At 48.5% G+C, this 21,339-nt stretch overlaps 1 protein-coding gene across 1 annotated transcript; it reads left to right on the top strand.

Moving 5' to 3' along the window:
* Positions 1-612: 612 nt before the first annotated feature.
* RPIA (ribose 5-phosphate isomerase A) lies at positions 613-17,323 on the top strand. The gene is made up of 9 exons (XM_014936035.1): positions 613-896; positions 5,654-5,714; positions 7,564-7,619; positions 10,727-10,786; positions 11,377-11,441; positions 11,777-11,845; positions 12,377-12,518; positions 13,767-13,866; positions 16,118-17,323. Exons 1-9 carry the CDS (start codon positions 714-716, stop codon positions 16,213-16,215), a joined length of 834 nt encoding a protein of 277 aa, XP_014791521.1. The 5' UTR covers positions 613-713; the 3' UTR covers positions 16,216-17,323.
* The last annotated feature ends 4,016 nt before the right edge of the window (positions 17,324-21,339 follow it).

The raw sequence follows: 21,339 nt of genomic DNA on the forward strand, positions 1-21,339 counted from the left end.
CAACCCAGGATACAGAGGGGAAAAAAAATGGGGGGGGAAAGGCTATATGTGCTCCCTGACGGAAGCACTTCCATAGGGATTTATCCTGACCCCCTGCAGGGTGGGGTAAGGAGGAGGGAGCGCTGGTTGGTGACGGGGTGGTCAGAGGAGCAGCGTCTTTTGCCACATCCAAATCACTGCTGGTGAGTCCTGTGACACCCCGTTTGATGGAGCAGGCTCTCGCTCTCCGGTCCTTCAGCCCCTGCCGTACAGAAGCGCTTTCCGGCGGGGTCGCGCTACGAAGTTTGGGTAAAAGCCCAAGAAATGCTCTTTCTTGAGGCTGACGGCTGGGCGGGCAGAGCCCCAGCCACCCCCCGCCGTGCGGGGGTTGTCCCCGCTCTCTGCCCCGCCGCTCCCGGGTGCGGCATTTCCCATTCCTCTGCACCTGGCGGGGAAAGCCTCGACCCCTCCATCCCTGGAAACCCCGACGTGCACACCGTCTGCCCATCCATAGCGCAAGTCGCTGCGGGTCGGGCGGGCGCCGCGGACACCCCGCGCGGGGCCGGGCATTGTGGGAGCTGTAGTCCGCGGCTGGCAGCACTACAAGTCCCAGCCTGCCCGAGGAGGAGGAGGAGGAGTCGGAGAAGAAGGAGGCGGAGGAGGAGGAAAGGAACCGGCTCGGCCCAGGCCTCCAGCCCGTACGGGAGAGCCCCCCGGGGGCGGGCCGCGGCGGCATGCGGCTCCTCGGCCGGCCCGGCCCGCTCCGCAGCACGCCCCTGGCTGCCCGGCCGCCGGGGAGGGTCAGAGCGCGGCCGGCGGCGGGGAGGCGCGCCTTCGCCCGCGGGCGGCTCGGCGGCACCATGGCAGAGGAGGCCCAGAAGCTGGCCGCCTGCGCCGCCGTGGACAAGCACGTCCAGGTGAGACGGCCCGGAGCCCGGCTCTGCTCGGGGCGCGGAGCAGGGAGCGAGAGAGCGCCCGGTGCGCGGAGGGGATCCGGGGTGCACGGACCCCCACAGTCCATGGAGTGGCCGTGGGGTGCACCGACTCCCCAACGCACGGAGTAGCCGTGGGGTGCACAGAGCCTCCCAGGGCACGGAGGGGCTCCGGTGTGCAGGGACCCCGCAGTGCACGGAGTGGCCTCGGGGTGCAGGGACGGACCCCGGTGTGCAGGGACCCCCCCAATGCACAGAGTAGCCGTGGGGTGCACGGACCCCCCCAATGCATAGGGCAGTCGTGGGGTGCACAGAGCTTCCCAGGGCACGGAGGGGCTCTGGGTTGCACGGACCCCTCTATTGCACGGAGCAGCCCTGGGGTGCAGGGACTCCTTGCTCTTTGCAAAGCACAAACGGTCCTGGGGTGCAGTATGGGATTCTGGGGTGCATGGCCAGGCCCCACCGATCCTCTACCTCCTTCTCCTTTGATTTGGAGTGTGCTCCTTTAGCCTGGAGAGAAGGCTGGAGAGAGAACTACTTTTCCCCTCTTGTCTCCGCTCACTCAGCGTTACCCCTCCCGGGCAGCAGCTGGGTGCCTTGCCCGGCTCAGCACAGTGCACCCCGAGTTCGGGGGAAGGTCTTGCACCTCCAAACTTTCACCATGCACCCTCCTGCACTGGGAGTTCAGGCTAATGCTGTGTCCCGCTCCTCTCTCCCAGTCCGGGGTGCTCTGCTGCTGCACTCGGTGTCCGAGCACCGGAGCCAGGAGCAACAGCTCCTGACCAGGGCGTCCTGTCCCGGCCGCTGCAGGGAGGGAAGTGCAGCGAGGGGCTTTCGTCAACCCCTTGAAGGTCAAATAGGAGTGGAGCTGCTTTAGGTTTGACACAGGCTGATTGCGAATACTTGGGAGATCAACGGTTAAAGTCACGCAGGGGTTTATCAGTGTTTGCTGTGCAAGCCCTGTTGCAACAGCAGTGGTGAAACGGGGGTAGAGTCGCTGCCAAAGAGGTAGATGTTGGCACTCCGTGGTGGGGGGAGGAAATTCCCTTTTCCTTCCTGCTCCCCCCCCTCCCCGGGTTGGGGTTTTGAGGTTCAGTTGCTGGTGGCTTCCCTGGTGTCCCATGAATGCTTCGCTTGTTTTGCAGCCACTCCTTCCTCGGAGCAGTCTGTACCTGCCTGCATAGAGCACACCTGCCTGCTGCCTGAGACCTACCCCTGCCAGGCCACTGCGCCCCAAAGCTGTTCGTGGGGTGGGGGAGTCTGGGGGATGAACTGGCAGTTGCATAAAACCCCCTTTCTTGCCCAAAGCAAGCTCTAAATTTGCGCATTGAGGGATTGCAGGAGGAAGAACTTTTGTGTCGCAAGGTGTGGAGCCGAGGCATGACCGCTGCCGTCAGTTGTCCTGAGCTGGGTCAGCCTTTGGTTCGGGCTAACACATGACTCTGAATTTTGGACTTTTCACAGTGAAATAGCTGGCCTTTGTGCTGTTTTGTGGTCAAGCAAACTTAGGACGATGTTTCTGGCCGTGCCCCAGCTGATTAAAGTTCAGTGCCCAGCCAGTGACACTGATTAAATAAAACAGTCAGCAGCCGGGGTGACACTGGAATTCTTGCTGGGCAGATTGGTGTGAAATGATGATGGAGGAGCAGGTTAGAGTCACTGCCAAGGAGTTAGATGGTCTCGGCTGTCAGAGAAAAACTGCCTCCCCTTCAGTTTGCACTGTTAGGGTGCAGCTGCTGTTTGCAACCGATAATTTTGTGTTTGACTGTTAGAACTATCGCTGTTAACGGAGGGAGCAGGGTAATCTTTGAAAGCAAAGCTGCAGACTTCCTTCCTCACACGCAGGGACGCGTGGGAGACGCCACTGACTTCAGGGTTCAGTTACACTGGACAAATCTCTCCTGCTTAACTGTGCTGAAAATCCGTGGCACCAGGGGCTTGGTACCGGTACTAGATCAGGCCCCTCGCTTGGATCCTCCTTCACACCCATCCCTGTCTGTGCCAGCGCAGCAGCTCCTCACACCGCCTGCAGCAGATATAAAACCTGTGGGTGGGGGGATTAGGAGAGAAGAACTTTTTTCTCTTTGGGTTTTTGGTTGTTTTGTGTGGTTTTTTTTTTTAATTAAAGCCAGATTGGTGTGTTTACCCACAGCACTTGTCCCCAGGCAGCTGCAGGAGCAGAGTTCCCCAGTACTGGAGCAAGCAGAAAGATGACCAACCTCAGAACCTGTGGTGCTGATGGCTCGGAGGAGCGGGGCAGGCACTGGGCTCAGGGCTTTAGAGCTGTAAGCTGCTTGGGGAGAGCTGGCTTTGCGTTTATACAACACCTCTGAAGGCAGGCCCTGCTGGCGTCTCCATTAGAAATGGAAAGATAGGTGAGAGCTGTAGGTCCTGCTGCCCCAGAGGGCTGAGCGTTAATTAGAGGAAACTTTGGGCTTTGCACTGTGTTTATCTCCTGCTCTGAAGATAGGTCCTGCTGCCCCAGAGGGCTGAGCGTTAATTAGAGGAAACTTTGGGCTTTGCACTGTGTTTATCTCCTGCTCTTTGTCCATATAAATCCTAGTTGTAGAAACTTAGGTTGGACTGGCCAGCCCATGTGGTGCTGCTGATACCTGCTCCATGTGCGTTGCCTTGTCAGAATCTGTAATGTTTGGCAGCGTCTTTAGGCCCCTGGGTTAACTCAGAAAATGCTGTGATCCCTGCTGACTCCCTTCCTGGAGTCCATACGTGGGTCCTCAGTGTGCTGTGGCTCAGCACCTTGGGTTTGTTTGCTGGGGCTTTAGCATACAACCTGAAATGTCATTTTTCTGCATGGGGGGCTGCTCCTTGGTGCTGTGAGCTGGACTTGCCCCTTGCACACTGACCTTGTGCTCTGCTTCTTGCCAACATTTGCCCTGCCCCTGTTTTTTGGCTGCTTTTGCCCCTGGTCTGGCTGGGGTTGGAGCTGAGGAGGGAGAGGTGGGAGCTGTGGAAAGGCAGGGGTTTCCACAGCACCAGTTTATACTGGCTTAAACCGTTTTTCTGGGAAAACCACTTAGCCCAAAGTCTTACCAACACCTAAGGGAGGGTGCTTCACCCCTCCTTGCTGATAAATGCCTTCAAGTGTATTGTCAGCGATGGGCTGGGATCCTTGTGAGCTTTTCTCTATACACTACAATGGAGTGGCTGATACTGAGGCTTTCCCCGTCCCTTTAGGGCATCCAGCTGCTCCAAGAAGCTGTCCCACCCTGTAGAAAAGAGGGCAAAGAGAAGAAACTGCTTCTTCCTGGGTCGAAACAAGTCTTTTGGGAACACCGGTACTGCCCGTGTCCTGCCAGCCTCCGTGCAGCTTTGCTTGCCCCTTCTTTGGCTGGCCACGCTTGGCTCTGCCTGCTGGGCAGGAGAAGCTGAGAAACCTCGGGAGCTATTGGGTTTCTGCTGGCAGCGTTGCAGGCGTGCAGCTGTGGTCTGTTGCTTTCCCCGTCTTTTGCAGAGTCACGGTGATTAGTGCGGGCTGGGATATAAGCCGAGCCTCTGGTTGTGTGCTGGATTTTGGAGAACTTTTGGTTTTTTAAAGCTTTTTAAGCAAGGGAAGTAATTAATCCTAGGGGAGCATGACCTGCCTTGAGCTCCACCTTTTCATGCAAGCTTGCGTGCCAGTAAGACTTGAGCTGGTTGAAATGCTGTAGGTGGGGCTTTTTCCACACCTCCTGAACTCTGGATTTGCTACAAATGGAGAAAGAGCTCCAGACCTGTCTAATGTCCAAGAGATAATGCACAACAGCTCTGTGCCTGCATCTCTGGCTGGCTTGAAGTCTTGCTCATGTGAAGTCTCTGTTAGTGATATTGGGCCTCCTTAAGTCAATTTAAGCTTCTTTGGATCCCATCCAAAGAAGGGGAAGTAGGTTGAAAACTGGAAGTATGCAAGAGTCTGCAGGTAGCTCTGAGTGGGTGGGCGATTGAGCTGATGATAAACAGAGATGTACATCACAGAGCGTTCTCTGAGGAGGTAACACAATTGCACCCATCCACCCTCAGCCTGCAGCACCTTTCAGCAGTGTGTCTCTGTTGTGGATGAGATGGTAGGGATCCTTCTTAAACCAGACCATAAGCAGAGAAAGTCCAGGGCTAAGCTGTGGTTGAAGTGTGATCCTCTTCAGCGTATGCTGTCAGGCTCACCCGTCTTTCAGGCACCTTGCTGGACTCTCACAGGCAGTTGTATGCTCTGTTTTGGAGGGCAGGTTTTATCATACTGTAGGAACTGCTGCTGTGCTCCATGCCTTGGCCGCCGGTGCATCCCTACTGTTTACTAACAATACCATTGGCAGCAAACCCATGCTTTTACTGTGCGGCTTCCTTGGGAGATGTTATCTTGAGGTTGTTTCAGCTTCTTCCTCTGTGGTATTGTCTGAAGCTCCCAGCTTTCCGGCAGGAGAGGGTGCATGGTGTGCCAGCGACTGGCAGTGAGTGTGCATTGAACACCCTCAGATTCAGACCATGGGGGGAATTTAGCAAGCACATGTCCTTTAAGGAGAGGGCCAGTTGCTTAAAATCCCTTAGCCGCAGACAGTGGTCGTGCCCTCGCTGGTGTGGCGTGTTCCCTTCCTTGCCTGCAGCATGCTAAGATGATGTGTGTGGGCAATGCACCTCTGGGCAAGGTTCCTCTTGCATGTGTTTATAATGTGGAGTCTACTGGGAAAAGCAGACAGCCCTTCTGCCGAGCCCCCAGTAACAGATCTCCTCCGTCTCTCTTTGATTTGCAGAACAATCAAGTTCTTGGGATTGGAAGTGGTTCTACGATTGTCCATGCGGTGCATCGATTAGGTAGGATGCTCCCCTTCATGTTCCTCTCACCGCAGAAAGTACCCTTGTCTGGCTGCCCCAACTACTTGAAAAACACACTAAATCATCTGGATGCTGACTTAGAGCTAACGCTTCGGGTCTGTTCACCGACTGCTGTGTCTGCCTTGAAGCTGAAGGTTAAAACTGGGTCTTATACTCCAGATTTATTGCATAGAGAGTCCTGAGGAGGTAATGATTTGCCACCTGTTCTCCCCATACAGGCGGGCAAAGTGCTTTACTGGCACCCACCGCAAACTGGATCTAAACCCCTCCGTTTTGTTCCAGCTCTGCTTAGTCCTGACGTGCTTTGTGGCTTTGGGCCACGCAGCTGCTCTGCTTCCGTTAACCCCTTTGGATGCGGCTGGAGCTGCTTGCTCCAATCCACGTTATTCACACTGAGGGTCCTGCTGAAGTGTAATGAAAACAAGGAATGTGAAATCCTGCTGCATTTTTTAATGTACCCTACGGCTAGGTTTATCTGCTTGCCCCAGGTGCGAGTTTACACAAGGTGTGATTCAGGAAATTTCAGCAAAATATTCAGTGAGGCAGTGAGAGTAATTATCCTCATGCCTCGTTACAGAGGGTGCAGAGGTTTAAAATTTCCTTTGCCAGGGCAGTCTCGGCCCTAAGGCAGATCTGCTTGTGGAGGTGCTGTACCTTGTCCTGCTTTGCTGTCCTTGGATGCAAAACAGAGCAGCCGTGTGTGAGGGGTCGGGAGTGCAGCATCAGCCCTCTCCTTCATGGGGGTCTTGCTGGAATCCAAAGCAGGACATTCATTTGGAAGCAGAGTTCAGTGTGTCCCAATTGAAGGCTGGGAAGTCCCCTGGTGACTTCCAGCTCCCTTGGGCAGAGCTGTCCCCCAGACCACCAGGGGCGAGTGGGGCTGAGGTCTGGGCACGTTGCCGTGCTTCGCTTCCCGGGGGAATGGCAGGGATGGTGCTGTGCCTGCCCCTTGGCACCCACCTCACCCCACACACTCATCTGGGAGCTGGCTTGGGAGCTGTGGGTCAGCTTTCTGGGTTGGGCTCAGTATTGCAGCCACTCCTGTCTGTGAGACAGAATCGGTCTCTAAATAAATAGGTACAGTATTTAGAGTGCATTGCCCGTTCCAGGCTGCAAAGTCTGAATTTTCATGTCTACTGAATGCATTAGCACTGGGATGTGGGTTTCCTTGAAGCATGTAGCCTGTGTGCTCGCGCTGGTGCAAGAGCTATTGCTGGCTCTTGGGCTGTTGGCTTATGCCTAAGTAGTGTAATTACTAAAATAACATTTTGTCCATAATGATATCTTAGTAATAGATTTTAGTCATTTGAGGTTAACCTGGGGGAGGAAATATTTCCTTCCATTTAATGGAATAGTGTATTTTATTAGTCCTTTCCCTGCCATATATTTAAATGTTCTATAATAAATTAATGTGATGTCCCTAAGGCAACAAGCCAGAAAACCTTTCAGACAGCTGCTGAAGCTTTCTGTTTACAAGCAAAACCTGTCTAATGGAGTGAGAGAGGGGAGTGGGGCTAATTTCCCAGGTGACTATTTGCTGACGAGGCTCCTCTGCTGCTGGAGACACAAAGGTTAATGGCTTGTGGTGTCTTGGGCTGAGCCAGGGTGGGTGTTCAAACATTTCTGACTGTAGAAACTGAGCCTTAGCCTATGCAGGGTGGCACCTGTTTGCGTTTGAGCGTGACTGAGCTATTTGCAAGCCAAGCAAGTAATTGCAGTGATTCAAAGGGGCTGCTCTGAACTGAGATTTCTTAAAGTGAAAGTTGGTGAGTTTTTTCCCTTCTGCAATGAACAAACTGAGGCTTCTGCTTTTTTTTTTTTCCTACAGCTGAGCGGGTTAGAGAGGAAAACTTAACGATTGTCTGCATCCCTACATCTTTTCAGGTAAGCACGTTCCTCCTTTGCTTTCTGCTAGCCCAAACAGTCACGCAGGGGATCTTCCCTTTGGCTGTGGGAGGCAACCACACTGCTCTTTCGACTGGCTCACTGTGGGTGTGAGTTAGCTGAGAGCACTGGTGAGAGCAGCCGAGGTGCAGCCTGCTGATGGACCTCATGAAGCCAGTGGTGATGGTGCTGTGTGACCCTGATGTGAGCTGCAGGGATGCCATAGTGCTAGGAGGCGTGTTTTGAACCAGTGTGGTAACGCTGGTTGTGTCAGTGTCAGTGTGTGGCTTGCTCTGGATCCCACTTACAGAAAAATACTGTTGACAGTGGTGAACCAGACTCATCATGCAAAACTCATTGGAGACACTTACTGTCTGTTGATTCTGTATCAACCCCTTAAGCTGTAAAAAAACATGCTGCAAGCAATAATAGCAAGCTTATGTGTTTTCAGGAGGACCTTGAAATGCATCAACTGGCTTTTACAAGAAATTGCAGAAGAGAAATCAGCTTAATCTTCCCTTTGCTGCACAGCTTTTGCAGGGATTGGTTCACACCAAGCTAGCTGTTGAGAGGTTTGCAGGGAGAGGGAGAACGTGGCTTGGTGGTGAAACACAGAGCTGCTGAGGAAGCTTTTGAGCTTCCATGCCTTCAGGCAACTGGCTTTGGTCTCTCTGCCTCTATTCCCTGAGGTGGGAATGCTCCTCAAAGGAGCAGCTGCCACCTTGTCCCCTTTGGGCAGGGAGAAGTGACATGTTGGGGACCATCCATGGGGTTTTTGAGGCTGGGTGGCAATGCCCCAGTCTAGGAATTGGGTATGTGTCCTCACGGTCCAGGTCTGGACCTTGGGATTGTAATTCTGTCACAACTTTTTAATCAAGCAGTAAGCCAGGCTGTGCAGAGTCCGTCCTTCAGGGTTTTCAAGTCTTGAGTGGGGTAAAGCCCTGAGCGATCTGTAGCTGGCTCTGCTTTGACCCTGGGGTTGGATGGAGGCCACCCTGAATTATCCTGAAGTCTTATGAAAACTTAACATCCTCCTATCCTGCAGATGTTCTTTAAGTGGGGCAATGGGACTCTCTCTTTTCCCAGCTGTTGCAAGCAACCAGTGGCCAACTGGGATAGAATACAAGCTTCTGCAAAGGGCAAAAAGTAAAAGCTAGATTTTTTTTTTTTTAACCTATATCATATATATTCTGCTGCGTATAGACTGTGATGAGAGTCTTGTCTTTGGTCTATCTAAAATGATCCTCATCTTGAGATACCATGTCCCATTTGAACCTAGGAAAAGTGCTCCGAGTTTAGTCATTAGCTCTCAGAGAAAATATTGATAAAACTCTCATAGTGGGCTGGAGTCTGTCCTGCCTTGAAATGTCGGGTTAGTTTGTGTAACTCTACGGAGTTTCTTACTAGTAAAACAAAAAGGTTCCTGTTAAAGGGAAGAGAGAGACCGTACACCTGCAGGAGCCCAAAGCCCCCAGATTCGGGGCTGCCTTGTATCTCTTGCAGTCTCTTAGACCTCAGCCGATCCCAAGTGAAGCATTCCCAGGTCAGCAAAACGGCATCTTATTTTTGCTACGTACAGGTGTAAATGGCTGCCTCAGGTCTCTGGCAAGGAAGAATTGGTTTCAGTGGGCTTTTATTCTCCTCCCTTCCCTGTTGTCAGGTTGAGTTATTCCATCACCATCAGTAAAGCTAGAGCCGGGGTAAGTATCTGTCCCTTGGCTTTTGCGTTGTTTCTTCTTTTCACCCGGACGTGTGCCGAGAGCACGGAGCGAGACCGTTCCTGGCGAGTGCCGCGCAGTTACTGCCACTTTCCCCCCGTTGGTGGGACCTCTGCTTGTGATTCCTGCTGGCCTGCTCCCATCGCCTCGCAAGCAGAGCCTGACGAGGGCCACCTTCTTTCCACACTGCTGACTCTAAGCCTGTTGAGGATCTGGCCTGCATGTGCAGCACAGTGGTTTTCAATGCTTTCAGTTCCCGGATCCCTGAAATTTCTTTATGTGGGCACCACGTAATGACTGTAAACCCACTGATTATTACTCTCTTTATTTTGTGAGTCCTTAGGGCAATCTTAGTGCACAGATCAAGAACCCACAGCCCATGGATGTTAAAACTGCATGCTATGAAATGCCACAATAAAAGATTAAAATCATATCTCATTACCAGGATTACCACCTGCTAACTCTTTTTAATGTTTCTGGGATGCCAATACATGCAACTGAGACATGTTGTTAGTGGTTATAATTCAGGGGAATCAGTTGATTGGGGCTATAGCAGTAGGGTTTCTTGGTCTAGCTACAGCACAGTAGAAGTTGAGACTTGAGCAGAGTCTATGCAAGGAGGGACTCTCACTCAGGTGATGATTTGTAACAAAGAAAATCCAACTGATTCGAGGTTCTCTAAGCTTGAACTCCTGTTTGAGCTGTCAGAGTGAGTGGAGGGTGACTCTGGGTGCTCTGTGTTGTGTTGCCACTAGAGGGAAATACACTTCTGTAGAAGTGGATGAGAGCTGCTGAACGGCTGTTTCAGACAGTTTTCCACACTTCCTCCATGAGTTGAGCTTTTTTTTTTGCATTTTTTTTTAGTTTGTTTACTTACTTCCAATATGAAAAATATGTTCTTTGTTAGTCCCACGTTGCTATCATGTAAATATTTCATGTTCTTGCTCCTGTTTTTCAGCTGAAGGAAATCAGAGGGGCTGGATTGGTACGGGGGAGAATGATGTCCAAGCTGAAACAGCACAGGACTCAAAAATCCCATGTCTGCTCTAATGCTTAGATACAAGTGATTCCCACCAAGCTGATGGGACCTTTTGCTATTTAGTATGGAGACACCTGAACCCAGGAGTCCTGTTGCACCATCTGAGCATTTTAGTTCAAATCAGCAGCAGGGGTTTTCTTTCGATTAAAATAATCTGGTCTGGAAGCATCATTTTTTTTCTTGGCCATGTGTTCCCTCTGCTGGCTGCAGCCTCTCCACCAGCTCAGGGTGAGGCAGTGGAGCTCTCCCAGGGGGATGCCATCCTTTCCACAGCTGGTGGAATGACACCACAAGCCTGTGTTCCTTTCCTGCTGCTGTTAAATGGTGTTTGCTGTGTTCTTGGTGCACAGGCCCGTCAGCTGATCCTGCAGAACGGCTTAACACTAAGTGACTTGGACCGACATCCAGAGGTAAGTGGCACCGTAGAGGCAAGACCTCACCCGACCTTCCCTTAGCCTGGTTTTTCACAAAGTGTCAGGCTCCTTTATCTTCCCCTGAGGCTGAGTTTAGGTAGCCACGCTGCGCAACGTGAGCGAGAACTAGCTTAGTTGATTTTTTTCCACCAAGCCTTAGTCTTGTCTTGGTGTTTGTCCCTTTAGACGGCAAGTAGCCTGACGAGTTGTGTTTCCTCCAGGTGCTTGGCATCTCTTCCAGGCTGAGACTTGCTGTCCTGAGGCAGCCATATCATGTTGCTGAAGTGTCACTGAGATTTTTCCCTAGGAGCTCCTTGCTTGTGCGCTGGTCCTTAAGTGACACCACTGGAGGCTAAAGTGATGTGTCCTGCAGGCCAGCCATTGGTTTTGGCTTTTCTTTCTCTTGCTCTCACATGCCTGTGGTTTGGTGGGGGCTGGTATCCTTGGGTGGCTGATCCAGATGCTCGTCTCTGGTCAGGCTGGCACCTGGCTGCTTGGGACCTGACGCTCTCCTGAGCTGCACCAAGAGCAGTGCCTGGATGCTGCATGGGAGAAGTTTCCACACCAAGTTTCTCCTCTTCCTACAGCTCGATGTTGCCATCGATGGAGCGGATGAAGTGGACACTGACCTCAACCTTATCAAAGGTGGCGGGTGAGCCTTGCTGTCCATCTGTCTCTGTGGGGTGCTAGTGATGGTGGCCTCTAAGCATCCTTTTCTGCCTGCGGATGTCTATGGGATGGGCTGGAGAGGCTGATGGGATTCTGTGCAGGGCCCAGTGTCCACCTGCAGTGGGAGATCACTCTTGACCAAGAGTGTGTGCAAGGGACAAGGATAAACTGATGGGGCAGGGAAAGAGCCCTTATGTGGGCCAACAGTAGCACTAAAACCAGCAAGAGATGGTGGAGAGGATTGGACTTTAGGACCATCAGGCAGGCTGAGGAACAGTCTGGTTTCTGATTTTTATGTTATTTTTTTCCTCCTTGCAGTGGTTGCTTGACGCAGGAGAAGATAGTTGCAGGATATGCAAAATGTTTCATCGTTATTGCTGACTACAGGTAAAAATATTACTGTTCATTATAACTGTGTCCCGTAGGAGAATTTGGATGGTCCTGTGTTAGGCCATTATTGGCCTTCCAGTGGGTCAGGGAAGTGAGCAGGAATAGGTGGAAATGAGCCTGACTCCCAGTGCTTCAGCAATTAAATTTAGCTCTTTTTTCTTAATTTTCAACTCAGCAGGCCTGCTTAGGAGTCAGCAGAGCTTGTGGGGAAATGGCTGCTCTGTTCTTTGAGCTCAGTGATTGTCAACACAGAATAAATTTCCCCTTCTGTACATACAGCCGCAGGGCTATGGAAAAAACAACTCGTGTCCTGCTTGTCCAAAACATGTCAAAACAGGGCTTAGGAGTGAATAGAGCGTTGTACATTAAACTGGTTCTTCCTACGTGTGTGCACATCTGAACTGACCGCTTTGCCCTCCAGGGCCTTCGCCTGAGGGGTTTGCAAGAGGTAATGTGATGAGTGCATTGTGTTAATGATCTTAGCAATGCAGTGTCTGATGCCAATCCCACCTCAAACTGTGTCCTCAGGAAAAAATCAAGGAGCCTTGGGGAGCAGTGGAAGAAGGGAATTCCTATCGAAGTCATCCCCATGGCTTACGTCCCCGTCACCAGAGCCCTGACCAAAAACTTTGGGGGTGCTGCAGAGCTGCGGATGGCCGTTAGCAAAGCGGTACGTGTTGCTGACCAGACCCACATCCCCAGAGGAGCCGTCTGAATGTGGGCAAACAGAGGACCTGAGGTCTGGCCTTTCCTCTCATTAAATCTGGGCTTTCACTCCTGCGAGTGGCATCTTGTGTAATTCCCTCTAATGATGCTTTGGTTGATGAACTGTTCGTTGAGGGGTCAGTGCTGCTTGTGGAAAACCTCTCTGGTTTATGTCTCCTAAAGCAAGCAGGGAGAAGGAGGGATTGCCAGCCTGGGTCTGACCTGCTGCTCTGTGGGGATGTTTCGGGGCTGGAGGGCAGTCTGCGCTGCTGGAGAGGGTCTCAAGTTGTGTGGGTCTCAAGTTGTGTGGGCAGCTCATGCTCCATCCCAGGCTCCTCTGTACCACACAGAGCCAGAGCTGGACTAAATTTAAACTGGAGATACCTTGTCTCTGCTGCCACTGGCCTACCCTGACTTGGGCAGCGGGGCTTTGCCAAGCCCATGTTGCATGGCAAGGGAAGAGGAGAGCTATCTGCAGCAATGGCTTGGAGTTAATGCCTGAAGGCTGAATACATGTTTTTAATGTGTCTAATCCCAAGAAGTTTTAGGGACTACATTTGGGTGCCTGAGAATAGCAAACCAGTCATTCTGTGTGAAGCTGAGACCAGCCTCACTCAGGGAATGCACATCGGTGCTGCTCCAGCACAAGCCTTGTCCTTGGAAGATGCTGGTCCCTCTTAGTGTGTGTGGTTGCACACCCTGCTCCATGCCACGGAAACACTTTATCCTCAGCCCCAGCTGCCTCTCTTCTGCTGGAAGGACACAACTGCTCCTTCTGTTGAGCTTGAGAGAGTGCTGGTCTAGGATGCTGAAGGCCAGCAATTCTTCAACTCCAGAACCTCCCCATGGCATCCAGCAGCATGCTTTTATCACTGGAGTGGAGGGGGTTCTTATTTTGGCTTCAATTGCCTTTTTAGGACATTAATCTAGCTTTACTCTTATGAAAAGGATCCCCTGTTGCAGTGATAAAATTACATTGTTGTTTCCAGCTTCTGCATGATGATCAGTGTGCAGGAAAATGAGGAAAAAGCAGTTCCCTTGGGTGATGGTTTTACTTACAGGCCTATTGTGGACTGCCCTGATTTACTTGAATGCTGACTCTCTCTAAACCATTGCAGCAGGGATGGCTGGTTCGGGTGAGGGCTGTGACAGTCCCTGGCTGTGCTGGGTAGAGAAGGAGCTCACTGTGCTGACAAATGTATTTGCTTCCCAGGGCCCTGTGGTGACAGACAATGGGAACTTCATCCTGGACTGGAAGTTTGACAAGGTTCATGAATGGAGTGAAGTGAACACTGCTATAAAAATGATACCAGGTAATGTCTGTGATTTTAAAAACAAAACAAAACAAACCACCAAACAACCAAAAAACCACAAACCAAAAGCTGGCTAAGGCTTGGTCCATGCTACATAAACCTGACTGTGGGGAGGTGTCCTGTGGATAGGAGGAAATGTGTGTGCCAAAAGGTGGCTAAGGCTTGGTCCATGCTACATAAACCTGACTGTGGGGAGGTGTCCTGTGGATAGGAGGAAATGTGTGTGTGTGTTCATTGCCCCTCTTAAGGGTCCCTACATTTGTTTCTTCTTCGGGGATCTATCAGCTGAATTAGTACAACTATACCCAAGTAGCATTCCTGTATGGTGGTGAAAACCAGGGTGACACCAGGTTGATTTCACACACTGTTTTCCACTAGGCATGTGAATTCTGTGCTCTTCCTTACTCTCCTTGTGCCCTGCTAGAGAGGGGCTTTTAATGGAAACGTTGATGGACTGTGGAGTGAGGGTTTGCACTGAAATACAGTATTTTCCAGAAGCTGCTTACAGCTCTGCATCCCATTACTGTTGTGTGGTCCTACAGGCTCACCTTGCTGTGAAGGCACAGCTATTGCTGTGCAAGAGAGAGGCAGTGGCTGATAGCACTGTTTGCAAACAAAACAGCCTCTCTGCAGAACTCCTGCCTTGCATGAGACCTGCCGCCCAGGCCAGAGCTGCTCCTGGATGATCCCAGTCTGCCCAGGGGCAGTGGCACTTGCTGGACTTCAGGGAAGCAGCAGATAGACTGGCTCAACCCCATCTGGATATCTTGTCTGGTTGCCTTGGCAAAGTCTGCTCTTGAATCTGGTCAGCTTTTGAACATGTATTGTTGTATCTTTTATCTTTGAGTTTACCCCAGGTCGCTGCCTGCCCCTGAAGTCTGTAACACAACTGCCTTCGCTGTTTGTGCATTGTCAGAGCAGGATGGGATCCTGTTGCACAAACCTCCATGTCCCCACAAAGCAGCAGTATATTGTCCTGGCATCACAATTAAAACATGAGAGCAGGCAGAGGCCGTGAGTGTAGGCTGAGTGAATAGTCACTAGAAACTTCCAGTTGCTTCTGTTCAGTGCCTTTGCTTCCCTCAATGCTGCTTATATATATATATACTGCATATATATATATATACTGCAAATATATCCATTTTCTTTTTTTCTTGCTCTAGGAGCATACTGCTGGGATGCTCCCTCTGCCTTGGCTTATCCGGGTGTCTTTGCTGTCTGAGTAATAACTGGCACTTGCTGGCAGTCAGCAGTAGATGGCAGGTTTGGATCTTCAGCAGGAGCAGTGACCACAGCTGGTCTGGGCTGTCCCTGGGGCAGCGCTCTGTATCCTAACGCGGTTGCTGCCCATTGCCATACAAATGTCCGTATCATTAGAGCTGTTTCTGTGCAAGAGAGAAACCCTGGCTGGTCACACTGTTCACAAACAAAGCAGCCTCTCTGCAAGGACTTCTGCCTTGCATCTCCTGTGGTTGAGGGATGAATGGTTAATGACGGGACCCATTCCATCATGTTGGTGTGGAGATGGTCTCAGCACTACTTGCTGCTCAGAAACAGACCTGCTAAGGGGAGAAGAGTATCTTCCCTACCCAGAAATGGATGAGCAGAACTGTTAAAGCCTAAATACAGTGGGACAGTAGGGCTCTGGCTTGTGGTAGCCCTTGTCCTCCATTTCTTTCTACCTTTCTGGCCTTTGGCTGTGCCTAAGTGATCACTATGAAATTAGGAGCACCCCATAATTAAATGCAACCAAAAGCACATTTGCAAACAAGCTACAAATTGCAGAGATAGCATCAAATCTGCTGTGTCTTAACATTTGAACAAGCGTTATCCAGCTGTTCTCTAACAGGATAGTTTTTTCAGATGTGCTTAAAGGCAAAGTGACTAAGCCTGTGGCTGCCTGTGGCTTCCTCTTGTTCCTGTGGGTCATGGCTGAAAATGCCACGCTTGTGATTGTGTGTTGTGATTGTGTTAGTGTAATGGTGGTGGCTGGGGTGGTGTGAACGTTGGGGGAGCTTTCGGAGCTGTTTCTCACTCTGGAGAGAGCTTTCTCTTTGGGTGGCCACATGGAGAAGACTTCCTGGAGGCTCCCTGTGCAGCTGATGCAACATCACCCAGGCTGGACACCTCTCTCCAAACCTCTGATGGAGACATTGGTGCCTCTTAATGAACAAAAATAATGGTGAGAGCAGAGGATTTGAGGAATGGGGTGGCTCTGGCATTAACCAGCACGTGAACTCTTGTTCCCCAGGTGTGGTGGAGACGGGGCTGTTCATCGACATGGCAGAGGTGGTGTACTTTGGCATGGAGGACGGCTCGGTGAGCGTGCGGGAGAAGCAGCCTCGCTGACGGCAGCCTGCTGCCTGCTCTGCTTCGCCTTCGGCCAGTTCGATTCAGCTGTTGTAACGGTGCCAACCTGATGTTTTGCCTTAACCAGCAGCGGCTGTCAAAGAAGACGGATGGGAAGTTGATCAGAATCCGCTGATGTGATACTGAATGTCTTTTTTTAAAAACTAAAAAAAAAAAAATAACATTATATCCTATTTCTATATATATATATATTTTTACTTTACAGGAATGTTGTCTTTTTTTAAAGAATCGTTTAAACAAATTGCTTTAACATTTTTATTTTATTTTGTAAGAAATACTTACCAAAAAAGAATACTCCTTGATTTGTGTTTTTGGGTGTTTCTTTTTTCTTTTTTTGAACAGAACTTGAACCCTTCTGGTTGCTCATAGTGCTTAGTGATTGAGGTCAGAAATACAATCCTAATGCATTGTTCCTAACCGCCCTGGCTGGGAGGGTGATGCACATAACGGGAGCGCATCCAGTCGGGACCTGCTGATGCCTTATTTGGAACCTTTTTGGTTCAGTATTTTATGCCTTTTATTTTTCTATACCACTGTTTTTTAATAGTTCAGGATGTCTAGTTGTCCTCCGTGCACATGACAATTCTCTGAGCCTAGGGTGGTCTCTACATCCCTCTGTCAGGGACACTAATAAGGGCCTTTTCTGGGCTTCTGTATGGAGAAGATGCTCATCCTTTGAGCCAAATTCTGCTCTCCAGTAATTCAGTACCTCTGATTAAAGTCTTTTCCTGTAGCTGGAGATGTTCAGGACTTCGTCCTTGTAAACCAATAGCGGGATGGGTCACCGATGAAGTTTGCAGAAGCATATTTGAGCAGCTCAGGGCAGCGTGGAATATTGTTCAGTGGCAACTTCCTTGATTTGGAATGAAGGTTAATTATCTCCCCTTGCAGCTGGTTGATTTGTGGAAGGGTAGAGCAGAACGCACAGGAAAACTGAGTCTTCCTGCCTAAATTTTCCACATGTAGCAGGAGAGGGACACTCGTTCAGTTCTTGTTCTTGATGTATAGGTGCTTTGCATGGTTCTGGTTTCAAAATGCAAGCCCTTTCTGTGTTGTAGACACTGAAATAAAGAGCTGTTATACCAGATTTGGTGGTAATTTGGTTTTTAAAATAACTATTTATTTCATGAACAATGGGGCAGATCATTGTCAGACTAACTCCTGCTGCAGTTTTCCCCCTACAAGGGCCCTTCACCCCTGTCAAATTCACCCTTCTGCATTTGATTTCTTTTTACTTACTGTAAATACATTATATTATTTTAAATTAACATGTTTATCTAATCAAGACTTGTTGCAGTACTTGTCTTGAGTACTTGCATGTCTAAAACTTGTGCATTTAAATACAGCTTTTTTTTTTTTAACAAAAAGGAACTATTTTTATGTCTTTAAATCTTCCCCTTCTTGCACATCTATTCTGTTAATTCTGCAGCACTTGTTCTGAGCAAGCTGGCTGTCATCCAGCCAACAACCTGTTGGAAACCCTGGAATATCTCTTCCCGCAAACCTGATGCTGCAGAAGCCCTTTGCAAAAACCCTAGTTCTTGCCATGGGCTGTTTTCAGATGCGTCTTGGGCTCCTAATGTAATCCTAGATAAACAGAGAGCAATCGAGCAAAGCTTTGTGCCCAAGCGCCTTCTCACTCAGCATGAGTCTGGAAATGAGATTAGCAGGAGCAAATGTTGCTGTTGACTCTCCTCTCTCTCTGAAATCAAACAGCTCCTTCTCAAAAAGCCAATAAAACCATTACTGCACCATTACTTTCTGGCCCTGGACCAGACGTGATCTCATTCAGCTTTGTGCTTAGCAGGGGCTTGTTAAATCAAAGTGTGAAGGTGGCAGGTCTGGCTCCTGAGCTTCTCTGGGTGCGTGGGATGCAGGTAGCACTGGTGGGTGCTTTTGCAACAGATGCCCTTGCTGGGGTGGGACTTCGAGTGGCTCTTGGGCTGTGGGTTATGGGTCCAGAGTTCCAGAGATGGAATTAAAATCTCTGAAGTGCTGGAAAAACTTTGGTGTCTGAGCAGTTCTGGAGCCTTTGGGCAGATTTCCTTCATGCAGATTCCCCCAGCTTGTATTTTCAGACTTTCATTTTCCAAGATGTTCTTCAAAAGAGCCTTAAGAAGCCTTTAGAAATGGGGCCGCCACCCCTATCCTGCCCCACTCCCTTGCAGCACTGAAGAAGAGCAGAGACATGTTTAGAAGCTGGCATTGCAAAAAAGACAAAAATAAATACCAAAAGCAAAGGGAAGGAGGTGTCCTTTTAAAGCCCAAGGCAGGGTGGTTGTGGCTACTGAGGGTCCTGTTCCCCACTACTAACCACAGTGAGACGATGCAGGCCCAGCCCCTGCGCCCAAAGCCTGGCGTCGCCTGGTGGACCACGCGCAGTGGGTAATGCACAACTGATTCACCATTAGCGCTGAATTATGGATTAACTCGGCCCTGGAGAAAACAAATGTTTCAGGAAAGAGCAACAGCAGCACTAAAATTAATGAGCAAGAGGGGTAATGAAACCCTAGTCCCACCCCCCCCAAAAAATAAGCAATATAAATATAATGAGAGTGCTTCAGATTCAATTTAATTAACCTTTGGTTAATAGGTTAAATAATTAAGCTGAATTAATTAAACTAAGTAGAAAGAAATTAAGTGTTTAGTTAAACTGAATCACCTTGTTCCACCTTATAAAGCAAGTATTACTGTCTGTCAGGTTTTTAATATTGTCACTGTATCTCATCCAGATTTATGATCTGACACAATTATTATGCTGAGAAATGTGACATAAAAAGAGATGAAAATAATTAAGCAGGCAGCATAGACCAAACTAAATGATTATAGCCAGTGATAGGGAGAAAATGAGCACAATATAACTAGGGAGAAAAATTAGCTGTAATGAATATTAGTAAGCTGTAACAAGTATTAATATCTTTTAACTATAAAGCCAGATCCATCTTGTAACCAGGGAAAACCTTCCCATTACTTTTCTGGATAAAGTTAGTTAAGTCTGGACAAACTTTTAATTCAGGTGGTTTTAACCAAAAATTGTGTAGTGACGTTGGCTTTAGTCCGGCTGCACCAGGAAAGGAGGAGGAAAAGGAAAGAAGTCCTCATTTTCAAAGTGATTTTTCAAATTTATCAAGCCTTGTGAATCCTCCAAAACTTCTTTGCAATCTTTTTTTATTCAGTACATTACCAAAAAGATTATGCATTTCAGCTTGAAGATGAACTTAAAAGACCTATGAACTGCCATTTTTTGTACTAGAGCTTCTAAAGTTTACTCATTTCAACTTAAATGTGAGTTGTGTCATCCCTACATCTCATCAGGGTCTGAACTGTTAAAAAGCCCCTATATAATTACAGAACTTGACAGATCAGCTATTTAGATGTCTTGAGTCACGTGTAGGCTTTATCTCCTGACAGAGCACTATAAATTACCATGAAATTCCCTAATGAAAATTTTTCTGCAGAAGCATCTTTGTAACATCATCTCTGTAAGAAAACTGGTATCAGCTATTTATTGTTTTCGGTTCAGTAGACTTTTCCTGTTTGTATTTTTACAGCTACTGACATAAACATCTTTTAAACCCCCTTAATTACACTTACAGCCTCGTGAAAATAATGTTAAATCATTGAGTTAACTCTAGTGAGGAAAACAGAGAAGGATCAGTGACTTGGCTTTGACTATAAGAAATCACATAAACTTTTTTTAATGAAAAAAGACGTTTAAAAGAATGTCTTAGTGTAAGATAAGTTTTCTAACATAGATCATCAATCATGTTGCAAAATTAAATGCTAATGATGATTTATGTGGTTTCTGGAAGTCAATAGCAGAAAAATGAAATTCAGTGGAAGAAAAAAAATGACTATTCAGTCAACCATCTCATGTCTGTAAACCTCCCTGTAGTTTAATATCCAAGTTAATTTGGGGTGTCGAATTAGGAATATTTTAAATCATATTCATCTCATGCTGTATTGTTAAAAATACGTGCCATGTATCCGATCAAGCAAAAAAAGAAATCACAGAAGGTGCAGACTGAATGGTCCTTTTATTGTACACCTAATTCCCTCAGGGTGGTTTTCCAATGCAGGGTTAACTTAAAAAAATGTTAACATCAAGTATCCTTTCTACTGACAAATGTCCCACAGGTTTGTGTAATCTCTTACTGAAGCTATTACTGGAATGTCTTATAGATCAAAATCATTAATTAAACATTAATTCCCTTAAAACATTTTCAAAGCCTTAATTTCAGTAAGTTATTTCCCTGCCATAATGCACTGTCTTCTTGTAATCAGTATTTAATAACCTCTACAGTTTAATCCCAACGTAATGGATTTGGCAACGACAAATTGCCAAATCCAACAGCTCGCAACTAATGTACCAAAATCTTGTATAATTGAAGAGCAAACAGCTCTTTATTGTTTCTCTCTACTGAGATGGTCAACTGCAGGGACACCACTTCACGGGACAGGTTGGGTTGATGTGCTGGTACCTCCAATGCCCAGAGGCACCTGTCGGGCTTCATTTCCAGTTCCTCAGGTGCTCTGCCTGACCAACACCATTGCCTCAGCAGCAGCTAGACTGGCCAAGGAATGTCTGTCCCCTTTATAGCACTTTTAAAGCAAGTCAGCAAGAAATCTTTAGCAGATTATAGAAGAATCATTAGAAAAATCTTCTCTGCTCTCAGGATTGTCCAGCTGGCGGTGCCAGCAACGTTCTGCCAAAATCACATCAAAACATTATTCACAAGTTTGGTATTTTTTGATCTATCCTGCTTGGGAAATTTCTTTCTTTCCTTTACTGTATTAAATTAGTTTTGTGTCTTGTAAAAAAGATAGAACAGATATGATGTCTCTTTTCTGGAAGTCAGATGGGCATGTTTTTAAGCTCTCAGGCAGGCAGCATTTCACATGGGGGGTCATGTGCCGTTTCTATACACATTTTGTGTTTTACCACAACTCTTATACTTGGCTTCATAAAAGTGGTGCAGTCACTAAGTGCTTAATGTGAGTTCTTGGAGCTTATTTCAGTCATCCAGACTGGGAATATTTTGGTTAAAAAGGAACAAATAAGCTTAAGTCAATCAGTTACCACTTAGAAAACTTGAAATTTCT

This window comes from Calidris pugnax, unplaced genomic scaffold (assembly GCF_001431845.1).
Source record: "Calidris pugnax isolate Ruff unplaced genomic scaffold, ASM143184v1 scaffold14, whole genome shotgun sequence".
Taxonomy (NCBI): Eukaryota; Metazoa; Chordata; class Aves; order Charadriiformes; family Scolopacidae; genus Calidris; species Calidris pugnax.

Coding starts and splice junctions, on each gene's coding strand:
- RPIA (XM_014936035.1), top strand. CDS start 714: ATGCGGCTCCTCGGCCGGCCCGGCCCGCTCCGCAGCACGCCCCTGGCT. Junction 11,442..11,776: donor AACCTTATCAAAGGTGGCGG/GTGAGCCTTGCT, acceptor TCCTCCTTGCAG/TGGTTGCTTGACGCAGGAGA. Junction 13,867..16,117: donor TGCTATAAAAATGATACCAG/GTAATGTCTGTG, acceptor CTTGTTCCCCAG/GTGTGGTGGAGACGGGGCTG.